This window comes from Oncorhynchus nerka, linkage group LG6 (genome assembly GCF_034236695.1).
Source record: "Oncorhynchus nerka isolate Pitt River linkage group LG6, Oner_Uvic_2.0, whole genome shotgun sequence".
NCBI lineage: Eukaryota > Metazoa > Chordata > Actinopteri > Salmoniformes > Salmonidae > Oncorhynchus > Oncorhynchus nerka.
The window spans coordinates 69,941,134-69,960,457 of NC_088401.1; the positions used below are offsets into that span (position 1 = coordinate 69,941,134).

The 19,324-nt window shown below is 40.2% G+C and overlaps 1 protein-coding gene across 2 annotated transcripts; it reads left to right on the forward strand.

The window, feature by feature from the left end:
- The first annotated feature begins 1,992 nt into the window (after positions 1-1,992).
- On the forward strand, positions 1,993-8,476 carry LOC115130906 (uncharacterized). 2 transcript variants are annotated; one of them, XM_029662484.2, is made up of 6 exons: positions 1,993-2,076; positions 2,335-2,679; positions 3,256-3,597; positions 6,876-6,992; positions 7,127-7,182; positions 7,317-8,476. In XM_029662484.2, the coding sequence occupies exons 1-6, from the start codon at positions 2,034-2,036 to the stop codon at positions 7,440-7,442; spliced, it is 1,029 nt and encodes a 342-aa protein (XP_029518344.1). In that variant the 5' UTR covers positions 1,993-2,033; the 3' UTR covers positions 7,443-8,476. The 2 variants fall into 2 exon arrangements, with proteins under 2 accessions (XP_029518344.1, XP_029518345.1); XM_029662485.2 differs by having other exon boundaries at positions 7,130-7,182.
- Positions 8,477-19,324: the final 10,848 nt, after the last annotated feature.

Consider the following 19,324-nt stretch of genomic DNA (forward strand, 5'->3'; position numbering starts at 1 on the left):
CAAGATGTGACGTTTGACATTCAGGCCAAATAGTTCAATCTTGGATTCATCAGACCAGAGAATCTGGTTTCTCAAGGTCTGAGAATCCTTTAGGTGCCTTTTGGCAAAGTCCAAGCGGGCTGTCATGTGCCTTTTACTGAGGAGTGGCTTCTGTCTGGCCACTCTACCATAAAGGCCTGATTGGTAGAGTGATGCAGAAATGGTTGTCCTTCTGGAAGGTTCTCCCATCTCCACAGAGGAACTCTGTCAGTGACCAAGGCCCGATTGCTCAGTTTGGCTGGGCATTCAGCTTTAAGAAGGTTCTTGGTGGTTACAAACTTTTGTTTGGTACCCTTCCCCAGATCTGTGCCTTGACAAAATCATGTCACGGAGCTATAAGGACAATTCCTTTTACCTCATGACTTGGTTTTTGCTCTGACATGCACTGTAAACTGTGGGACTTTATATAGACAGGTTTTTGCCTTTCCAAATCATGTCTAATTAATTGAATTTACCACAGGTGGACTCCAATCAAGTTGTAGAAACATCTCGAGGATGATCAATGGAAACAGAATGCACTTGAGCTCAATTTCTAGTCTCATAGCAAAGTGTCTGAATACTTATGTAAATAAATTTGCTAACATTTCTAAAAAGAAACAACCTGTTTTTACTTTGTCATTATGGAGCATTGTGTGAAGATTGATGAGGGAAAAACATTGAATCTATTTTAGAATAAGGCTGTAACCAAACAAAATGTGGAGAAAGTGAATGGGTCTGAATAATTTACAAAGTAACTGTATGTGTCAGTACTGTTCAGAAGAATTAATAATCTAGTTAATTCATCTCTTTTTATAATACTTTGTTGATATACCATTTTTAACAACTTATATCCATTTCAAATTGAGTTTTTAACTGAAAAACAGAGACTTATAACCCTAGTTCATTAACTTTCATTTGAACTTGTATCATAGAATGAACACATACTTCATAAATCTGTGAATATGCAGTGGTGTAAAGCACTTAAGTAAAATACTTTAAAGTATTACTTAAGTCTTTTTTTTAGTATCTGCACTTTACTTTACTATTTATATTTTTGACAACCTTTACATTTACTTCACTACATTCCTAAAGATAATAATGTACTTTTTATTCCATACATTTTCTCTGACACCCAAACGTACTCATTACACTCAAGTCATTTTCTAAGGAATCTAAGGAATCTTTACATTTACTCAAGTACAACAATTGAATACTTTTTTCCACCACTGTGAATATGTATATTTGATCAAATATTTGGTAGTTCTCAATGTATAATTATGATTTATTTTTTGTTCTTGCATATGGTAAGTGTCTCACACATTTGTCAGTAAACTGTAAACAATCTGCATTTTATTTGACCCTATAATGTTGCAAAATATTAAAATGCATATTAAAACCTTTTCTTTTTTTGGGTCAACCTTACACAGTGTGCTTCACACTCAGCATTACAGGGGAAGCTCAGCATTTAACAACTTCATGTAAGATGGTTCCTCACCGTGAAAGTAGCCAAGACAAAATGTAATCCATTGGTCGGTTTTCTCTAAACAGGAACTACAGACTTCAGCTAACTTTAGCCACATCTATCTAAAAATCTATGGGAATGATAGGGGCCATGCAATTCTCATTGCCCAAAAAACTCTATATTTGGTTTGATGTTACTTAAAAGTGATCGTTCCATAAAAAAACACTGCACAATTGACTCATCACTTCCATTGATAGTTAGCTATCGGTGGCTAAATTTAGCATGAATTTGTTTTCCAGACACAGATTAGTCCTGGACTATATAGCTCTATATAGGCCAAAAAAAATATGCACAACATAAATCTTTACATTGCATACAGTACATGGCTGAAAATGGGTGAAAATGTTCCACAGGAAGTGATGCATGTCTTTCCCCTAACCAATCAAGTATTTCTGAGATCTTAAACATCCCACAATTCTTTTCATTTTGTCAGTCAGTCATTCATAGTAACAAAGAAAAACAGTTGTTAAAGCTACAGTCAGTCCATATCAAGATGATCACAATCTGCCTTCTTTGGGGACTTCTCTCTCAAGTGTGTAAGTGCATGTCCTAATCTCACATAGTACTTTACTGAACAGTAGAATTGAAAATCTAAAAGAATAACAATATCATATTGGAAAGTCATATCTAAAGTCATATATTCAGTATGGACAGCAATGTGACCGATATATCTTCAGACAATTTGAATTGCAGTAGTTTGATGACTTAATCTAGAATATACACTGTTATTCAAAGGTTTAACATTGTCCATTTCCATTTAAAATTGACATCTGATTACATTCACATTTTGGCAGACCTGATTCAGACTGAAGATGCTCCTCAACCAATACCAGTGACTACTCGTCTATTTGGAGACAATGTATCTTTGCCATGTCCTAAAGCAGAATCTGAACAATTCCTGTACTGGTACAGACAAACTGTTGGCCGACTGCCCCATCTTGTCGCATCTGTGTCCTATGCATCAGCACCTGTACTTAAAGGAGAGTTTAAGAACCCACGTTTCCATGTGGAGGAATCTCAATATGGGTATAATCTCATTATCAGAAATATCAGCACATTAGATGAGGCAACATACTTTTGTGGAATTGGGACAATGTATGGGATGAACTATGGAAATGCAACATTTTTGGCTGTGAAGGGTAATTTGATTTAAATTACGTATTTAAATATTCACCAAAGGTTTTTGTGTATTGTTATACATACAGTAGATGTACACTGCTTTATACTGTTGATGTTCCGAGAAAGTATTAACAATCTTGCTGCAGTATGTACACTGCTTTATACTGTTGATGTTCCGAGAAAGTATAAACAATCTTGCTGCAGTATGCATAGAAAGTGGATATTCATGGATGCGTGTCATAATGGTCAAATGTAAAGACACTTGTCATTTTTGACAGGTTTTTGAAATGACATCGTTACGGTATAGCTAGCAAAAGAGTGTAGAAACGGTAGCTAACTAACTTTTACTGTAAAGAACTCTTAAGATGCCTAGCTAAGCATCTTGGCTGACTGTGGGGTGAATAAATTTGAATAATTACTGACAAATAAATAAAAGGTTTACAGTTAATTAGCAATCGCACCACTATTTTCTAGCAAGCAAAGCACTGTTTCCAAAACTGCTGTGTGCCTAAAAGAATGTTTACTATTTAAAATTCTATGACATCTCCACTTTACAAGCATATGAATAATTTTCTAAATACAATTACACATTATAGGACACAATCACCCTACATTGGTGCAGCAACTAGTTTCTGATCCAGTCCATCCAGGAGACTCTGTGATTCTACAGTGTACAGTACTCTCTGAGACCTGTACAGGAGAACACAGTGTGTACTGGTTCAGAGCTGGATCAGGAGAATCCCATCCAGGAGTTATTTACACCCCTGGGAACAGGAGTGATGACTGTGAGAACAGCCCTGAGACTCTCTCTCCTACACAGAGCTGTGTCTACAGCCTCTCCAAGAACAACCTCAGTCTCTCTGATGCTGGGACTTACTACTGTGCTGTTGCCACATGTGGGGAGATCCTGTTTGGCAACGGAACAAACCTAAATATTGGTAAGTAATGAATATTATGTGTTATAGTGTATCAATTATAGAAGGTTTAGTAATATTTATGTGGTGCGTATACAGAGTGTACAAAACATTAAGAACATTTCCCTAATATTGAGTTGCACCCCCTTTTGCCCCAGAACAGACTCAATTAATTGGGGCATGAACTATACAAGGTGTTGAAAGCATTCCATAGGGATGCTGGCCCATGTTGATTCCAATGCTTCCCACAGTTGTGTCAAGTTGTCTGGATGTCCTTTGGGTGGTGGACCATTCTTGATACACATGTGAAACTGTTGAGCATGAAAATCCCAGCTGCGTTGCAGTTCTTGGCACACTAAAACCAGTAGCCTGGCACCTACTACCATAACCCGTTCAAAGGCACTTAAATATTTTGTCTTGTTCATTAACCCTCTGAATGTCACACATACACAATCCATGTCTCAATTGTCTCAAGGCTTAAAAATCCTTCTGTAACCTGTCTCCTCCCCTTCATATACACTGGTGGAAACATGTCAAACGAAGTATAGAATCAATCTTTAGGATGTTTTTAACATAAATCTTCAATAATGTTTCAACCAGAGAATTCCTTTGCATGTAGAAATGCGATGGAACGCAGCTAACTCTCACGTGAGCGCACGTGATCAGCTCATGCCACTCTGCCAGACCCATGACTCATTCAGCTCTCATTCCCCCCTCCTTCACATTAGAAGCATCAAAAAAGATTCCAGTGGAAGCCTAGTGGAAGCCTTAGGAAGTGCAATATGACCCCATAGACACTGTATATTGTTAACCCACTGTTCCTAGGCCGTCATTGAAAATAAGAATTTGTTCTTAACTGACTTGCCTAGTAAAAAAAAAAAAAAAAAAAAAAAAAATATTCAATAGGCATTGACTTGAAAAACTACAAACCTCAGATTTCCCACTTCCTGGTTGGATTTTTTCTCAGGTTTTTGCCTGCCATATGAGCTCTGTTATACTCACAGACATCATTCAAACAGTTTTAGAAACGTCAGAGTGTTTTCTATCCACCTCTACTAATTATATGCATATCTTAGCTTCTGGGCTTTTAGGACTGAGTAGCAGGCAGTTTACCCTGGGCACCTTTATTTCCAAGCTACTCAATACTGCCCTTCAGTCCCAAAGACGTTAATGACGTGGTGATTAAAGAGCTCAGCCATGTGCTTCTTGTCAGTAACAACCACATCATCAACTTTAAAACCTCTTGGGGATAGGGGGCAGAATTTTCACTTTTGGATAAATAGCGTGCCCAATTTCAACTTCCTGCTACTCATGCCAAGAATATAAGATATGCATATTATTAGTGGATTTGGATAGAAAACACTCTGAAGTTTCTAAATCTGTTTGAATCATGTCTGTGAGTATAACAGAACTTATGTAGCAGGCAAAACCCAGAGGACTAACTGTTCAGATTTTTTTTCTTCCATTCTCAGTTGACAAAATTGTCTTTGCCATTGGATATTTAATAGGAACCATTTTCAGTTCCTACCGCTTCCACACGATGTCGCCAGTCTTCGGAATATGGTTGAGGTTATTCCTTTGTGCATTGAATAAGTAGGCCAACTCGGAACTGGGGACACATTTGTGAGTTGCGCAAGACGTGAACAGCAGTGCAGGTTTGGTTTCGTTCCTGTATTGAATACAGATTGCCCCGTCTACAATTTGATTGATTATTAACGTTTAAAAATACCGAACGTTGTATTACAAAAGTAGTTTGAAATATTTTGGCAAAGTTTATAGGCAACTTTTGAAATATTTTGTAGTGACGTTGCGTTTTGGTAAGCTGTTTTTTTCTGGATCAAACGCGCTTTATAAATGGACATTTTCAATATATATGGACGGAATTAATCGAACAAAAGAACCAATTGTGATGTTTATGGGACATATTGGAGTGCCAACAAAAGAAGCTCGTCAAAGGTAATGCATATTTTATATTTTATTTCAGCGTTTTGTGTAGCGCCTGCTACGCTAGCTCCTTTGTTTACTGATGGTGCAGATGGGTGCATGCTATCAGATAATAGCTTCTTATGCTTTCGCCGAAAAGCATTTTTAAAATCTGACATGTTGGCTGGATTCACAACGAGTGTAGCTTTAATTGAGTATCTTACATGTGTGATTTAATGAAAGTTTGAATTTTATAGCATTTTATTTGAATCTGGCGCTCTGCATTTCCCCCGGCAATTGGCCAGTTGACCCTATCCATATTAAGGGACATGGGCAGCTGTGAGGAGGAGGGTTTATTCTCCAGGTCTTTAACCTTTTTCCAGAACTTCTTGGGGTTAGACCCACAGAGAGAGAACTGCTCCTTAAAGTAACTAACTTTGGCCTTCCTAGCCTGAGTGCACTTATTTCTCATTTGCCTGAACGAGAGCCAGTCAGCCTGAGTATGCATGTGTCGAGCCTTTCGCCAAATGTAATTCTTGAGGTGGAGTAACTCTGCAAGATCATGGTCGAACCAGGGGCTGAAACTGTTTTTAATTCTAATTTATTTTCTTTATGGTGTTGTGTTTGTTAACAATACCACTGAAAATATCAAAAAAGAAGGTCCAAGCGTCTTTGACGGAGAGGATCAAGCTGATTCTATACCATTTTACAGAGGCCAGTTCATGAAGGAAGGCTTGCTCATTAAATGTTTTTAGCAAGCGTCTATGACAAATCAGGACAGGTCGTTTTACTGAGCAGCCATTACGAACACAGGCTGTAAAACAGTTATTACGAAAACACCAGACTGACACCTATCAGGATTATTTGTGAGGATAACACCAATAAGAGAAGCCTTTTCTGGGTGTTTGGAGTCATACCTTGTGGGATTGGTGATAATCTGAGAAAGGTTTAGGGAGTCCGACATCTTTAGGACTTGGTCAGGTGGTTTAAGCATGTCCCAGTTTAGGTCACCTAGCAGGACAAAGTTGATCTAACTCTAATAAATATTTTTCTTTGTAAAAACATGCTAAAAAATGCGTGTGTAATGTGTTATTTTAATGTAAGGGTGGTATATTTAAAAAAAAAAAGTTTTTACTTTAATATAAGTGTGGTATATATGTCGCTTACTATATTATTTTAATATTAGGGCTGTATATCTGTACTACCATTTTATTTTAATATAAGGGCTGTATATCTGTCCTACCATTTTATTTTAATATAAGGGCTGTATATCTGTCCTAAATTGTATTTTAATATAAGGGCTGTATATCTGAACTACCATTTTATTTTAATATAAGGAATATGTTGACTCTTATTATTACATTTTTTCTTCCTTTCAGAAAGATCCCTGGAACATGTAATCATTGGACTGGGAGTGACATCAGTTTTCTGTGTGATTGTGATCATTATACTCGTTTTCAGCAGAAATAAAATGACAATTTGTGAACATTATAAAGGTGAGTCCTCTGGTATTACAAACTGTAGATGAACACCTAATATATTTTACACAATACTTGTTATCAAGTAAAATATCTCTGTCTATTACCTATCTTGACTTTTGTCATGTTCATGCTTGTTTTTTTCATGTTAGCAGTGAGTGTTGCTCAGCATATTGGACATGACAACTCAACCACCGAATGTGATCAGGTAAATAAATACAATTGTTATAGTACTGGCCTGTTGGTTGGTGATATCCAATATGATACTAGATACTCTAATTATCTGGCTATTATTATGACTACATTTGTATCAAAAACCAACAACACGATGATTATTCACAGGAACAAGACCCAGAGACTCTGAATTATGCTGCATTGCATTTCTCTGAGAGGAAAACTAAAAGAGGAAGAAAGAAGAGAGAGACACAACAGGAGAGTGTGTACTCTGATGTCAGGTACTCAGATTGAGACTGAACATTGTTTATGTGCAGAGGAATGGATGTAGTTTGGTAAATAAACTGTTCTTAATATACTGTACAATGTGTTTAAACAGTCATGACATTTTAGCCTTACTGATACAGTGATATTTTCTATCAAGTAAGACAGTGGCAATATTTTCACTATACCCATCATGAGGTTGCCACAACCTAGCCTATGAATGAAAGTTTACAATATAGGTGCACACGGGTCGAGAGAAAGATTTGAGGTGACAGACAGTGACACATGGAGAGACAGGGACACATTGCACACGTTTGCCTGCATCTAGCTGATCAGAGCAACACGGTTATGGAACGGCTTGTCCTGTCAGGTAGAGGGCCAAATACCATTGAGGTCTTTAAATCACTCCTGAAAAGTTTGACCTTTAATCTGTGTATTGTTATTTTAGACTTCCTTAGTGATTCTAAGTCCTCCTCTTGTATCGTATCTCTCGTATCTCAGCCCATTGTTTAGACATACTGTTTAACTGTGAGACAACTCATTGGCCTTGTGCTAGTGTCCTCCCTGAGATAAGATGGTTGAGGGTTTGATCCCTGGTTGAGTCACACCAATTACTCTAAAAATGGGACTGGATGCCTCTGTTTGGCACTCAGTATAAAGGAGACGGATTGGGTTAAGTGTCCTATCAAGGAGGTGTACTTGTACATCAAGCTGCATTCTGCTATAGAATCAGGAGATAGGCTCCTGCCACTATGAGGCATTTTGGCTCAGACAAGGATTAATTTGACTCTATTTTCAATAATGTATAATTGCAGTATGGTTAAAATGTTTTATTTTTTAAATAATTTTTGCTAAATGTATTATTGGTGTGGTATTTATTGTAACCCATGAAACCACCAATAAGATAGCATGACTTCTTAAACATTGTATATAATGTAGGTTTATTACGTTCTCCAAACAGCGTACTGTAATTATAGCTATAATGTACCAGCATGTACCAGTAGGGCTGTGTCAAATCATCAAACCAAAAAAATAAATAAGACATTGTCTGATTCATCACATTATTTAAAATTGAGCTTTTAATAATGGTACATAGGACGATTCACACAACTGTCCTCAAAGTTCAACTCTTTGAAATGGATTACTAATCAAACTGCACATGCATTCACACTTAATTTCAGAAATCATCAAATAAATAAAAAAGCACAAACCAAACAATATACAGTATATAGGATTGGTTAGTAACTCTGGAAATTACACACCTTTAAACTGTAATTACAAACCTATCGATGCCTATAAAAAAGATTGCTTGTTTCTGTCAGGTTGCAACTTAAAATGGTTGACCGACTGGATGCTCCCCATTCTTTCATTTCTTTCTCCTGGTTCCAGTTGTCTTGGTGGTAAAGGTCACTGCAGTGTATGAGGCCAGTCACCACTGAATCCCTGAGAAGAAACATGGAGAGAAAAAAAACAATTCACAAGATCCACAAGTCTTTGTAACAGAATAGTAGAGTGGCATAGCAGACATCGGAAATTGCTGGTGTCAGTGAAAAATAAAGCATTGATGTTGATCATTAAGTAAGATAGTATATGTTATATCTTTTGTATATTATCTACCTCACTTGCTTTGGCAATGTTAACACATGTTAACCATTTGAATTGAATAGTAGTCACATAGTTTTGAGGTTTTTTGAGGTTGTTGAGGTTCAAAGGTGCCAGATCAGTTTGGCACATGGCGGACAGATAGCCCAAACCCCCAGTCTCCCACAGGAGAGGGGAGGGGGAGTTGGGCCGGTTTTATAACTTAACAAAAGGCTAAGCTGTGTTTTGCAATATTGCACTTGTGATTTCATGAATATGAATATTTTTTAGTAATATTATTTGACTGTGGCACTATGCTATTCAGCGTTTGCTGATGACAAACATCCCGCTTAAGGGATGGGTAGCGTCAAGAAGTTAACCTCTCTGAGCACGGAACCCGCTAGTGGGCTGAAATTCCACAACATAAGGTGATCGCTACTTAAATAGTCATATTAAACATTCATGAAAATACAAGTGTCTCACGTGTCGAAAGCCTAGAATCTTGCTAATCCGACTGCGCTGTCAGATTTAAAAAAGGATTTACTGCGAAAGAATACGATGCGATTATCTGAGCATAGAGCCACATAAAAAAAACTTTTTTAACCAGCACAGGCGTAACATAATCACAAACAGCATTAACATAAATCGTTTACCTTTGACGATCTTCGTCTGTTTGCAATTCCAATGCTCATTGTTGTCATGTATTGTCATGTTATGTCTTGTTCCTGTTCTTTCTCTTCACTTCGTTTCCCCCTGCTGGTCGTATTAGGTTACCTTCTATTCCTTTCCTTCCCCCAGCTGTTCCTCATCTCCTTTAACTACCTCGTTTACCCTCTCCCACCTGTTCCCTTTTTCCCTCTGATTAGGTCTCTATTTCTCTCTCTGTTTCTGCTTCTGTCTTTGTCAGATTCTCGTTTGCTTCACCCTTGTCCTGTCCTGTCGTAATCTGCCTCTTCATCAGATGCTTCTCCAGACCATTTCAGACCATTTCCGGAGACCTTCTCCCTTACCTCACCTCGCTCATCAACTCATCCCTGACCGCTGGCTACGTCCCTTCCGTCTTCAAGAGAGCGAGAGTTGCACCCCTTCTGAAAAAACCTACACTCGATCCCTCCGATGTCAACAACTACAGACCAGTATCCCTTCTTTATTTTCTCTCCAAAACTCTTGAATGTGCCGTCCTTGGCCAGCTCTCCCGCTATCTCTCTCAGAATGACCTTCTTGATCCAAATCAGTCAGGTTTCAAGACTAGTCATTCAACTGAGACTGCTCTTCTCTGTATCACGGAGGCGCTCCGCACTGCTAAAGCTAACTCTCTCTCCTCTGCTCTCATCCTTCTAGACCTATCGGCTGCCTTCGATACTGTGAACCATCAGATCCTCCTCTCCACCCTCTCCGAGTTGGGCATCTCCGGCGCGGCCCACGCTTGGATTGCGTCCTACCTGACAGGTCGCTCCTACCAGGTGGCGTGGCGAGAATCCGTCTCCACACCACGTGCTCTCACCACTGGTGTCCCCCAGGGCTCTGTTCTAGGCCCTCTCCTATTCTCGCTATACACCAAGTCACTTGGCTCTGTCATAACCTCACATGGTCTCTCCTATCATTGCTATGCAGACGACACACAATTAATCTTCTCCTTTCCCCCTTCTGATGATCAGGTGGCGAATCGCATCTCTGCATGTCTGGCAGACATATCAGTGTGGATGACGGATCACCACCTCAAGCTGAACCTCGGCAAGACGGAGCTGCTCTTCCTCCCGGGGAAGGACTGCCCGTTCCATGATCTCGCCATCACGGTTGACAACTCCATTGTGTCCTCCTCCCAGAGCGCTAAGAACCTTGGCGTGATCCTGGACAACACCCTGTCGTTCTCAACTAACATCAAGGCGGTGGCCCGTTCCTGTAGGTTCATGCTCTACAACATCCGCAGAGTACGACCCTGCCTCACACAGGAAGCGGCGCAGGTCCTAATCCAGGCACTCGTCATCTCCCGTCTGGATTACTGCAACTCGCTGTTGGCTGGGCTCCCTGCCTGTGCCATTAAACCCCTACAACTCATCCAGAACGCCGCAGCCCGTCTGGTGTTCAACCTTCCCAAGTTCTCTCACGTCACCCCGCTCCTCCGCTCTCTCCACTGGCTTCCAGTTGAAGCTCGCATCCGCTACAAGACCATGGTGCTTGCCTACGGAGCTGTGAGGGGAACGGCACCTCAGTACCTCCAGGCTCTGATCAGGCCCTACACCCAAACAAGGGCACTGCGTTCATCCACCTCTGGCCTGCTCGCCTCCCTACCACTGAGGAAGTACAGTTCCCGCTCAGCCCAGTCAAAACTGTTCGCTGCTCTGGCCCCCCAATGGTGGAACAAACTCCCTCACGACGCCAGGACAGCGGAGTCAATCACCACCTTCCGGAGACACCTGAAACCCCACCTCTTTAAGGAATACCTAGGATAGGACAAAGTAATCCCTCTCACCCCCCTTAAAAGATTTAGATGCACTACTGTTCCACTGGATGTCATAAGGTGAATGCACCAATTTGTAAGTCGCTCTGGATAAGAGCGTCTGCTAAATGACTTAAATGTAAATGTAAATGTAATCAGGTACCTCTGTCCTCTACAACCCGCGCCTACCCGGAGAGACCAGCAGTCTGTCGCTGCTAACCCTGCTATTCTCCTCTGCTGCTAGAAGGGGACTCTCCTGTTAAGATCAGAGGACTTTATGATTTATTTGTCGCCCTCTCTGCGGGTTGTCTATGTTGTCAATCGATACATCTGAAGAGGATCTATGTCTTCCCTGTGTTTTGACATTAAAAGACTCTGTTTCTGTTAAAGCGCTTTTGGGTCCTCACTCACCTGCATAACAGAAGAATCTGACCAAGAATGGACCCAGCGACGTCGGATCCTCTCCACTCAGCCGTCGAGATCCAGTGAGCGATGCTAGGCAGACACGAGCAGGAATTGTCTGCTGCTCGACATGCCGTTGAGACCCTGGCCGCCCAAGCCTCCGAACTCTCGAAACAGAATATGCTCACAACTCGCTTCCTTCGTCTGCGACCGGGCTATCTCCTTTTCAGAGTAGCCTCGGGTACCAGCCTCCTCTGTTCTCGTCTCAGCTCGCCGAGTCCAGTGTCCCCTCCGCTCAGGCTTTTGTCCAACGTTGTGAGCGCACCTGGAAGAGGGTCAGGTCTGCACTTTGCCGTTATAGGGCGCAGACTGTGAGAGCCGCTAATAAGCGTAGGACTAAGAGTCCTAGATATTGTCGCGGTCAGAGAGTATGGCTCTCCACTCAAAACCTTCCCCTTAAGACAGCTTCTCGCAAGTTGACCCCGCGGTTCATTGGCCCGTTCCGTATTTCTCAGGTCATTAATCCTGTCGCAGTGCGACTTCTTCTTCCGCGACATCTTCGTCGCGTCCACCCGGTTTTCCATGTCTCCTGTGTTAAGCCCTTTCTTCGCGCCCCCGTTCGTCTTCCCTCCCCCCATCCTTGTCGAGGGCGCACCTATCTACAGGGTCCGTAAGATTTTGGACATGCGTCCTCGGGGCCGTGGTCATCAGTACCTAGTGGATTGGGAGGGGTACGGTCCTGAGGAAAGGAGTTGGGTTCCATCTCGGGACGTGCTGGACCGTTCGCTGATCGATGATTTCCTCCGTTGCCGCCAGGTTTCCTCCTCGAGTGCGCCAGGAGGCGCTCGGTGAGTGGGGGGGTACTGTCATGTATTGTCATGTTATGTCTTGTTCCTTTTCTTTCTCTTCACTTCGTTTCCCCCTGCTGGTCGTATTAGGTTACCTTCTATTCCTTTCCTTCCCCCAGCTGTTCCTCATCTCCTTTAACTACCTCGTTTACCCTCTCCCACCTGTTCCCTTTTCCCCTCTGATTAGGTCTCTATTTCTCTCTCTGTTTCTGCTTCTGTCTTTGTCAGATTCTCGTTTGCTTCACCCTTGTCCTGTCCTGTCGTAATCTGCCTCTTCATCAGATGCTACGTGTGATCAGATACCTCTGTCCTCTACAACCCGCGCCTACCCGGAGAGACCAGCAGTCTGTCGCCGCTAACCCTGCTATTCTCCTCTGCTGCTAGAAGGGGACTCTCCTGTTAAGATCAGAGGACTTTATGATTTATTTGTCGCCCTCTCTGCGGGTTGTCTATGTTGTCAATCGATACATCTGAAGAGGATCTATGTCTTCCCTGTGTTTTGACATTAAAAGACTCTGTTTCTGTTAAAGCGCTTTTGGGTCCTCACTCATCTGCATAACAATTGTTAAACAATGAATGATCTTTTGTTTGATAAAATCCTTTTTTGTAGCCTAACACGAAACATTTTGTGACCCGCTTGTGTCGTGAATTCCGTCTCATTCCATTTTCAACGACACATTCCAGGCAAATAACCCACACAGAACGTGACTTTTCCAGTCATGTTTGGTTTCACTGGAATCAACTGCTTTGTTTGTAACACAATCCAGTTGATTGCAGTGAAACCAAAACATTTTATGTTTGTAACACAATCAAACCCGATGGGCCATTTCGCGGGACGTATTGACTGAAAGAAACCGATTTGAAGACAACAAGTCATGACATCATTGTGCACCAATGATTTGCCCGCTGTTTGGTTGATTGACTGTCTTTTAACCCAATGACCACTGACCGTCTTGAAATCTAGCTGGGTAGATAGCCAATGAGCTGAGCTAAACGGCAATACGCCATGTTTATGTGTTGCAAGACCAACCCATGTAGTAAGCTCCAGCGTAAAGTGAGTCATTCGCCATTGAAGTTTCATACCGGAAGGAGAAGCACATATTACGCACTGCATTGTTTGGTAAATGCGCAGATTCAGCTGTTTATATATCAACCATTATGGCGACTAGAATAAATTGATTGGGAAGGTGAGACAGAGATTGTTGGATGCTTCATTTAGCGATTGTAGAGGACATCGTTTTGGACTGGTAAGTTCTTATCATGCTAATGCCCTTGTTTGAAATTAATAATATAAAATATTATTTGTGATTTTTTTCTCATTTTAGAAGCAATATATAAACATGTAATGTCATGCAATGTGAGATGCGTGTGTCTGCCGCCCCACCCCAACCCACATTAAATAGCCTATTTGAGGCTGTTGAGGAGAGGGCAGGACCACATCAATGGCCAAAGTGAAATGGAGACAGTAGATACAGCTGGTCTGTTGTAATATAATAAAGACAGTAGATCTAGCTGTCTGTCATAACATAATAGAGACAGTAGATCTAGCCGAAATGTCATAATATAAAAGAGACAGTAGATCTAGCAGGTAATAATAATATAATAATATATTCAACCTAATTATATTCAACCTTCAACTCTCTCTATATATCTGTTTAATATACCTGTTGATACAGGGCTCATATGTGAAACTATTCTAACTGAACATTTTCTTTCACAGTGACACTGACTCCGAATGGGAGTCTCATCCGGTGTCCTGTGTGAATTTAAGTATGCTCTCTCTAATTCTCTCTTTCTCTCTCTCGGAGGACCTGAGCCCTAGGACCATGCGTCAGGACTACCTGGCATGATGACTCCTTGCTGTCCCCAGTCCACCTGGCCTTGCCGCTGTTCCAGTTTCAACTGTTCGGCTATGGAACCCTAAACTGTTCATTTTTACTCTTATGGTGCTGTCCTGTTGCACCCTCTACAACCACTGTGATCTCCACCCGGCACAGCCAGAAGAGGACTGGCCATCCCTCATAGCCTGGTTCTCCTCTAGGTTTCTTCCTTGCCTTGCTAGGGAGTTTTTCCTAGCCACCGTGCTTCTACACCTGCATTGCTTGCTGCTTGGGGTTTTAGGCTGGGACTATATAAATAGATTTGATTTGATAGAGGACTGAGGGTCTTCCAAATATTGAAAGTGTGTAAATAGTTGCCCATGTTATTTTGTAAATGTATATATATATATTTTTTTTCATATATTTTTTAATCAATAATATATTTTTTTCCATTATTGTTTTTCCATTTTTTTTCTAATTTCTTTTTTTGGGGGGGGGGGATGTTAGAATACCATTTTGTTATTTTGTATATAGTTATTTGTTTCAAAATGTATACCTTCACCAATTTGGCCACTTGGGTACATTTGGCTACTTGTGTGGGACACCTGGGTGACTTCATGATAAATGTCATGTAGCACACTCATTTTGGAAGTTATCATTCTGAAACTTTGCACAAGTACTGTTGCCCTCTTACATGTTTCACTGAAATTGTCCCCATCATCCTATCTGAATGTTTGTTTTATCTTGTTCATTTTAAAGATGATGATACAAAAATAAAAATAAAAAACATATGTTTTTTTCCCACTGTTTTATCTATACCAGATCTATTGTGTTATATTCTCCTACATTCAATTCACATGTACATAAACTTCAGAGTGTTTTCTTTCAAATGGTACCAAGAATATGCATATCCTTGGTTCTGTGCCTGAGCTACAGGCTGTTAGATTTGGGTATGTCTTCAGGCGGAAGTAGGGGGGAGCTGTAAGAGGTTTTTAATCCACCTGTCGTCTCAGATTTTTAAATGATACTTTACAGCGAAAGCAATCCAAGCGTTTGTGTAAGTTTATCGATAGCATGACAAAACATTATGTACACTAAGAATTAAGTAGCTAGGTCACGAAAATCAGAAAAGCAATCAGATTAATTGTTTACCTTTGATGATCTTTTTGATGTTTTCACTCACGAGACTCCCAGTTACACAACAAATGTTCCTTTTGTTCCATAAATATTATTTTATATCCAAAATACCTCCGTTTGTTTGTCGCGTTATGTTCAGAAATCCACATGAAAGAGCCGTCACGACAACGCAGACGAAATTTCAAAATAATATCCATAATGTCCACAGAAACATGTCAAAGTTTTTTATAATCAATCCTCAGGTTGTTTTTAAAATATATATTCGATAATATATCAACCGGGAGTGTAGGTTTTTCAATAGGACATGGAGAAAAAACGGTCGCTTTACTCTGTTGTGCAAAATTCACTCTGAGAGCCCCCACCTATCCACTTAGGCAATGTGATGTTTCTCGCTCATTTCTTCAAAATAAAAGCCTGAAACTATGTCTAAAGACTGTTGACACCTTAGGGAAGCAATAGAAAAAGGAATCTGGTTGATATCCCTTATCAAAATAAGTGGCACTTCCTGATTGGATTTTCCTCAGGTTTTCGCCTGCAATATCAGTTGTGTTATACTCACAGACAATATTTTGTTTTCTATCCTAATCTGATTATATGCATATTGTATTTTTTGGGGCTGAGAAATAGACAGTTTCAAATGGGTATGTTTTAGCCAAAAACGAAAATACTCCCCCCTACAAGCAAAAGGTTAATCACCAACATTTACATTTCCCAACACACAAAATCATGTTTATGGATTGATATAAATTCCTAGACACAATGGAATGATGGGTCATACATTTTTCCCCAAATGGTGTCAGTTTACCACAGGACCACAGCATATATAATAGGGTTCCTTTGTGCTTTTTGCATCTCCAACAGAGATGTGACATTTCTGGGTGCATTACATTCATTCTGGTAGCAAGTCCTATGAATTGTCTTAAAATGCAATAGTTTAAGTCTTAGGTTGTATGAGCAGGTATGAACGAATAAAGAAAGTGTGCACATTTTCCCAACAGAGGTGTGTTTCCACCAAATGTACTTTTTGCAGATTAAAACCAGTTCTTGATGACGTAGTGCACACAAAATGTACTTTTGTGTGTTCGATGTGTTTCCATCGCATTTTAAAATCAACCAATAACTTTGTCCCAAAAACTGTTGCGTTAATACCTCTTAAGGAAGCTGCGAATTTTCGAGTTTTGGTTGAGAAATATCCGGACATGATTTCAAGAAGCTAAAGAATATACATCGCCCCGTGATCATTTTGATAGATTATTAACGTTTACTAATACCTAAAGTTGCATTACAAAAGTATTTCGAAGTGTTTTGTGAAAGTTTATCGTCGACTTTTTTAATTAAAAAAAATGACGTTACGTTAAAAAACGCTATTTTTTTTCGTTGATCACACACTCTTCATAGATCGATATCTAGGCTATATATGGACCGATTTAATCGAAAAAAAGACCCAAAATGATGTTTATGGGACATCTAGGAGTGCCAAGAAAGAAGCTCGTCAAAGGTAATGAATGTTTTATATTTTATTTCTGCGTTTTGGTTAGGACCGGCTACCGCAAAATCTGTCGTTTTAGATGAAGTTCCAGTACTTTTGGGTGCATGCTATCAGATAATAGCTTCTCATGCTTTCGCCGAAAAGCATTTTACAAATCTGACTCGGTAGCTAGATTCACAACGAGTGTAGCTTTAATTCAGTACATTGTATGTGCATTTTAATGAAAGTTTGAGTTTTATCAAAAACTATACGTGGCGCACTTGAAATTTCCGCTGATTTGATCCCCACAGCGGGAGCACTTCCCTAACAAGTATTAAATAGCAAATATGCCTTATCTGGTCATGGCACATAGGCTCTAGCAAACAGCTAGTAGATACAGTGCATGTAGGCCACATATGTCAAACTCATTACATAGAGGGCTGAGTGTCTGCGGGTTTTCGCTCCACACTTGTACTTGATTGATGAATTACAATTAAAAAATATATAAATACAACATCCAACAATTTCAAAGATTTGATTGAGTTACAGTTCATATAAGGAAATCAGTCAATTGACACACATTCATTAGGCACTAATCTATGTATTTCAAATGACTGGGAATACAGATACGCATCTGTCGGTCACAGATACCTTTAAAAAAAGGTAGGGGCATGGATCAGAAAACTAGTCAGTATCTGGTGTGACCACCATTTGCCTCACACAGCGTGACACAACTCCTTCGCATAGAGTTCATTAGGCTGTTGATTGGGGCCTGTGAAATGTGGTCCCACTCCTTTTCAATGGCTTTGCGAAGTTTCTGGATATTGGGGGGAACTGGAACACACTGTCGTACACGTTGATCTAGAACATCCCAAACATGATCAATGGGTGACATGTCTGATGAGTATACAGGACATGGAAGAATTGGGACATTTTCAGTTTCCAGGAATTGTGTACAGATCCTTACGACATGGGGCCGTGCATTATCATGCTGAAACACGAGGAGATGGCGGCAGATGAATGGCAAGACAATGGGCCTCAGGATCTTGTCACAATATCCTCTTTGGGAAAAGCGTACCGCTAGCGCCCGGCCTCGACAACATCCGGTGAAATTGCGAAATTCAAAATACAAAATCAGTAATATTAAACATTCATGTGTGTGTTATACGTCGGTTAAAAGCTTAACTTCTTGTTAACCTTTCTAGGGCAGGTGTTCCGCTGAAAAGGCAGTGGGCGAAATTCAAAAATATTTTTGGGGAAATATGTTAACTTTCACACATTATCAAGTCCAATGCAGAAAATGAAAGACAAACATCTTGTTACTCTACCCATCGTGTACGATTTCAAAAATGCTTTACAGCTAAAGCACAACATATGATTATGTTAAGAGCGTCTGCTAAATGACTGAAATGTAAATGTAAATGTAAGTCAAAAAAACACACAGCCATTTTCCCAGCCAAGGATAGGAGTCACAAAAAGCAGAAATATCGATCAAATGATTCACTAACCTTTGATGATCTTCATCAGATGACACTCATAGGACATCATGTTACACAATACATGTATGTTTTGTTCAATAATGTGCATATTTATATCCAAAAATCTCAGTTTACATTGGCGCGTTACGTGCAGTAATGTTTTGATTCTAAAACATCCGGGGATTTTGCAGAAATACTCATAAACATTGATAAAAGATACAAGTGTTATTCACAGAAGTAAAGAGACTTCTGAGTCAGATTTCTAAAAAACTTTATGGAAAAAGCATAATCTGAGAATGGCGCTCAGAGCCCAAAACAGCCAGAGAAATATCCGCCATTTTGGAGTCAACAGAAGTTAGAAATAACACCATAAATATTCACTTACCTTTGATGATCTTCATTATAAGACACCAGGAATCCCAGGTCGACAATAAAGGACTGATTTGTTCCATAAAGTCCATCATTTGTGTCCAAATAGCCACTTGTTGTTAGTGTGTTCAGCCGAGAAATCCATCTTCATGAGGCGCAGGCACTTTGTCTAGACAAAAACTCGAAAGGTTCCGTTACAGTCCTTTAGAAACATGTCAAAAGATGTATGAAATCAATTTTTAGGATGTTTTTAACATAAAACATCCATAATGTTCCAACCGGAGAATTCCTATGTCTGAAGAAAAGCACTGGATCGAGTCCAAGGCACTATGCCAGACCACTGACTTAGAGGTCTCATGAGCCCCTCCT

What these genes read in the sequence shown, in the direction of transcription:
- LOC115130906 (XM_029662484.2), top strand. Translation starts at nt 2,034, where the DNA reads ATGATCACAATCTGCCTTCTTTGGGGACTTCTCTCTCAAGTGT. An exon ending in GGGACTTCTCTCTCAAGTGT is followed by an intron (nt 2,077 to 2,334) that starts GTAAGTGCATGT and finishes ACATTTTGGCAG; the next exon opens with ACCTGATTCAGACTGAAGAT. An exon ending in AATTTGTGAACATTATAAAG is followed by an intron (nt 6,993 to 7,126) that starts GTGAGTCCTCTG and finishes TTTTCATGTTAG; the next exon opens with CAGTGAGTGTTGCTCAGCAT.